At 69.9% G+C, this 4,501-nt stretch overlaps 1 protein-coding gene across 1 annotated transcript in view; it reads left to right on the forward strand.

Moving 5' to 3' along the window:
- LOC109289744 (lateral signaling target protein 2 homolog) overlaps window positions 1–4,087 on the forward strand; it is a 5,468-nt gene extending 1,381 nt beyond the window's left edge. Inside the window, exons 2-13 of the mRNA XM_019505943.1 lie at window positions 4–244; window positions 396–533; window positions 775–977; window positions 1,181–1,270; window positions 1,437–1,526; window positions 1,629–1,730; window positions 1,846–2,373; window positions 2,527–2,651; window positions 2,798–2,902; window positions 3,239–3,328; window positions 3,541–3,653; window positions 3,821–4,087. Coding sequence (XP_019361488.1) covers window positions 4–244; window positions 396–533; window positions 775–977; window positions 1,181–1,270; window positions 1,437–1,526; window positions 1,629–1,730; window positions 1,846–2,373; window positions 2,527–2,651; window positions 2,798–2,902; window positions 3,239–3,328; window positions 3,541–3,653; window positions 3,821–3,949 — 1,954 coding nt within the window. The 3' untranslated portion in view covers window positions 3,950–4,087. The remainder of the gene's footprint in view (window positions 1–3; window positions 245–395; window positions 534–774; window positions 978–1,180; window positions 1,271–1,436; window positions 1,527–1,628; window positions 1,731–1,845; window positions 2,374–2,526; window positions 2,652–2,797; window positions 2,903–3,238; window positions 3,329–3,540; window positions 3,654–3,820) is intronic.
- The last annotated feature ends 414 nt before the right edge of the window (window positions 4,088–4,501 follow it).

Raw genomic sequence — 4,501 nt, forward strand, 5'->3', positions numbered from 1 at the left:
GAGCGCCGCCGCCGCCGGTCCCGCGCCCGGGCCGCCCCGCCGCTCTGGGGCCGTGGCTGTCCTGCTCCTCTGCCGCCCTCGGGTGACAGCGCCGTGCCCCCAGCGCTCCGACCCGCGGCTGCTGGCCCAGTTCTTCCACGCCGATGAGCAGGTGACCCGGGTGGTGGCGGAGATGAACTGCCTGGACGCGGAGATGGACCCGCAGCAGTACCTGGCACTGCTCAGCCAGCTGCACCTCAGCCAGGTACCCGGGGCGGCGTGGGGCAGGGCGGGAGCGGAGGCCCCGGCCGTCCTCGCTGAACAGCCGGCCCAGGGCTGCGGGAGGCAGCGGTGCCATGTGGCACGAGCCCAGGGCTGGGCCGTGCTGCAGCCTGACGTCGGTGCCCCTCGCCCAGGTGCGCCTGCTCGCCGTGCTCCAGCGCATCATGGACGAGTGCATCCCCACGGCGCGGCACAGCCGCGACTACCACGCCAAGTTCCCGGAGGAGCTGCTGGCCAACGACCTGGGCAACCACCTGCTCTTTGCAGCCGAGGTGGGCCCAGACCCTGGGTGGTGGGGGGTGTCCAGTCCTGTCTCATGGTGAAGGGCTCGTTCTGGGGCTGCCTGCAACCCGTGACGTCTAGAGGAGCTGTCCCTCCCCCTGCATTGCACGGGCCTTGCATGGGCCCCCTGCCAGCCCTGAATGAGTCCTCGTGCAAGGGTGCCCAGGGTGGGGAGTGCAGGGGGTCTGGGCTACACCCTGGGATCTGACCCGCCCCGCGCTGTCCCCGCAGTGCCTGGTGGCTGGCACCTTCCTGGAGCTGGACGTGGCCGAGGGGCAGCACCTGCGCCCGCTGGCCAGGACCCTGCTGCGCAGCCTGGAGCTGGTACGGGTGCTGCTGCGGGAACAGAGCCTGAGCCAGGCTGGGCCCTACCCACAGTCCGTGCAGGCTGCACTGGTCCAGTTCGATGCGCTCTTTGCCGAGTTTGAACTGAGGTGGGCACAGCTCTGGGGGCTCCCCCACCCCGGCCTGGGTCCCAGCCTCCCCTTGCAGCCCAGGGCGCCTGGACACGTCCTGGGTAGCATCCTGTGGTGCTGGGGATCCCAATAGGGAGGCTCAGGCAGGGCGGGGGGCATTGCTCCCAGGTCGTGGGCTCTGGGGCGGGTGAGCTAGGCATCACGGGGCCTGTTCCCTCCAGCTACGTGTCCTCACTGGTCACGCTGAAGTCGCCGGAGGAACTGTACAAGCAGCAGGAGATCATCGTGCTTTTCTGCGAGACGGTGCAGAGGTGAGAGGCCACAGTCCAGGCAACAGCTCTGGCTCTGGACGGCTGCGGGGCAGGGGTCCCAGGCAGGAGACCAGAGCGCAGCGCTGGCCCCTGCGCCCAGCAGCTCTTTGCACCCCTGCGGCACCCCCTCCCCCAGACAACTAAGGCCCTCCCTAACCCCCTGCAGGGCCCTGAGACTCGGGTACCTGACACAGGAGATGATTGATCAGTACGAGCCACTGCTGATGTTCACCATTCCCCGCCTGGCCATCATCAGGTAGGCCCAGGGCAGGCACGGCTGGGGCAGGGCCAGTGGGGCAGGGAGCTCTTGGGCTCAAGCCACCATCTGAGCTACTGCCCCGTCACTCCCTGCCTGCAGCGGGCTCCTGATCTACCCTGAGGGGCCACTCAGCCTGGAGCGGCAGCCCAAGGAGATGTCCAGGGTCTTCAGCCCCTTCTACGTCCTGTTGAGAAAGATCAGGTGGGTGAGGCGGGGGCACAGGGCTCCAGGCTCGTGCAGGGCAACGTGCTGCTGGGCAGGGCGGTGGGACCCTCTGCAGAGCCCGGGGCCCTCACACCTGCCTTGGCCCCTGCAGGGACCTGCTGCAGGCGCTGTCGGCTGAGGAGCTGTCCCTGCTGGAGTGGAGCCTGTGCACCGCCCAACTGGAGGAGCCCCGCACTGCTGCTCTGCCCCTGCCCCTGCCCCTGCCCGCCCCACCTGGCCCTGCTCCTCCGCAGGATGCCAGGGGCCCTGGCACTGCATCCGGGTGCTGGGCGAGGCCAGGGGCAGGCTGCAATGCGGGTGTCCCAGGGGGGCCAGCACTCGGGGGCACGGAGCGGGGGCTGCCTCACCTCCACAGGCCTCTGAGTGCCTGTCCTGGTAACCTGACTACCGCCTGCGACACCCCAGCACTGCTGGTCCCTGCCCCGGCCATGCCCAGCACAGGCTGGGATGCCCAAGAGCTGCAGCCCCAGCTCCTGCCCATGGCCTTTGGCCAGGCACCCAGGGCAGGGCAGTGCTGGGGGCCCCATACCCACTCCCCGGCTGAGGGGACCAACCTGGGCCAGATCCCAGCTCTTCCTCCGGTGCCATGCAGTGACCGAGGCCCTGGTACCTGCAGCGGGTAGGTGGCCACAGGCAATGGGTGGGCAGCTGCACCTGGGCGGCTTGCCCTGGGGGACAGGCACCAGAGGGTCCGAGCCACCTGACCCTTGGGGGCTGCTCCGGGTTGGATTGTGCTCCAGGGCCAGGCCCTTTATCTCTCTCCTCTGCGCAGGCCCCCGGGCAGCAAGTGTGTCTGCGCACCCCCTGGCACAGTGCCGCACGCCCAGCGGGCAGAGCTCCGCTCCTGCTACAGCAGCACCTGGGACATGATCCACACGCTCTTCATCTGCATCTCAGGTAAGTGCTGGGCACAGACACGGGGCTCTCCCAGCATGGGACCAGACAGCTCTCACCTGCAGCGGGCAGGGGACCTGCCGAGCCCGGAAGCTTGTTGTGGCTCTGCAGCCCCCGCCGCGCTGCCCGACGCTGCACTCTTCCCGCAGGGGTGGCTGACCAGCTGCAGACCAACTTTGCCAGCGATCTGCGGAGCATCCTCAGGACCGTGTTCACCATCGTGATGTCCCAGCCTGAGGCGCCAGGCGCTGGCTGTGAGTGTCTGCTCAGTGCAGGTGGCCGGGCCAAGCAGGGATTCTTGCAGCTGGCCCTAGGCTGGATCCCAGCACTTGATGCTGCAGCCCGGCCCCTGTGCCTGGGTAGGGGCAGGGCCTGCCCTGGGGTCACCTTTCAGTGCAGGCGGGGCTGGCACCTCGGGTCCCTGCCAGCTGCCCCGGGGCATGAGAGCCCTCTATGCTCTGGTGCTACCAGGGCCTGGGTAGGGTCTCAGTAGCCAGGCAGGGACAGGGCGGCAGGAAGCAGCCCCCGGAGTGGCCTGAGGTGGGGTGCACAGCGAGCCTGCACGGCACTAACGCCCCCTCTGCCCCCAGCCATGGACAAGGAAGGTGACGCCTGCCTGGCAGAGACTGGCCCCCGCATACCCAACTGCGCCCTGTGCTCCACCAGCCACGAGGGAACAGGTGAGAGGGGCAGGGCACTGCCGGAATGGCCCCAGGGCAAGCACAGGGGCTCCCCTCCCTGCCCCCGGCTCGGCTGGTCCAAGCGGCTTTGGGGACCATCGCCCCCCTCCAGCCCACCCAAGTGACCCGGCCAGGCAGGGGGCACATGGAGCTGGGTCCTGGCCCAGGGCCACTCCTCCGCCTGGTCCCTCATGGTGCCCATCCTTCCCCAGGCACCACCGGGCTGCCGCGGTGGGTGCCAGACAGTACTTGCAGCCAGTGCTCTGCCTGCCACACGCCCTTCACCCTGCTGCGCCGGCGGCACCACTGCCGCAACTGCGGGAAGGTAGGAGCCCGGGGCACCGCGGCTGGACAGGGCCCGCTCCCTCCCGCGAGGGCAGAGGGGCCCGCAGGGCCGTGCCAGTGGGAGGGGCAGCCTGGCAGGGCGGCGCCGGGCGCTTGTAGGACGATGCCGGGCTACCAGGCACTGCTCACCCCCGCCTCCCTTGGCAGATCTTCTGCGCCCGCTGCTCCCTGCACATGGCGCCGCTCCCGCACTATGGACAGCTGAAGCCGGTGCGCGTCTGCACCCACTGCTACACCACGCACCTGCCGCCCACCACCCGACCCCGCCACCCCTAGCTACGTGCCCCCCACCACGGGAGCCCACCAGGCTGCCCCAGCGCTGGCAGCCTGACCCTGCTGAGGCCCTGGGTGCCCCAGGCCTGCTGCAGTGCCGCGGGCTCTGGGCCCCCAGCTCAGGCCCACCTTCACCACTAAAGCCCCAGGGAGGCAGCCCCGGGCCGCGTGGCGCTGGAGGGCCTAGCGCCCTGGTGCCGGCGCCGGGGCCGCTGGCTGGGCTCCAGCACCGTGCCTAGACTCCTGGAGGCCCCGGGCGCACTTCTGTTCTCGGCCCCAGTCGCCAGAGACGACAATAATAATAATCAGATAATGGAAAAAACATTATAATTTCCGAGCCCCCTTTCTGCCCCTGCCCCGGCAGCCGCCCGGTTCACCCGAGTCCGGCCCTGCCGGGCTCCCCTGCGGGAGGAAGCAGGTTCCCACCTCCGACCTGCCCGACCGCTCCAGGCCTGCGGCTCCGGGCCCAGACGGGCCGGTGCGGTTCCGCTGGAGCCGCCGCCCTGCTTCCCCGCACCGGGGCGCGGCGGGGGAGTGCGGTGCCCCAGGCAGAGG

This window comes from Gavialis gangeticus, unplaced genomic scaffold (genome assembly GCF_001723915.1).
Source record: "Gavialis gangeticus isolate Ggan-Ray unplaced genomic scaffold, GavGan_comp1, whole genome shotgun sequence".
NCBI classification, from domain to species: Eukaryota; Metazoa; Chordata; order Crocodylia; family Gavialidae; genus Gavialis; species Gavialis gangeticus.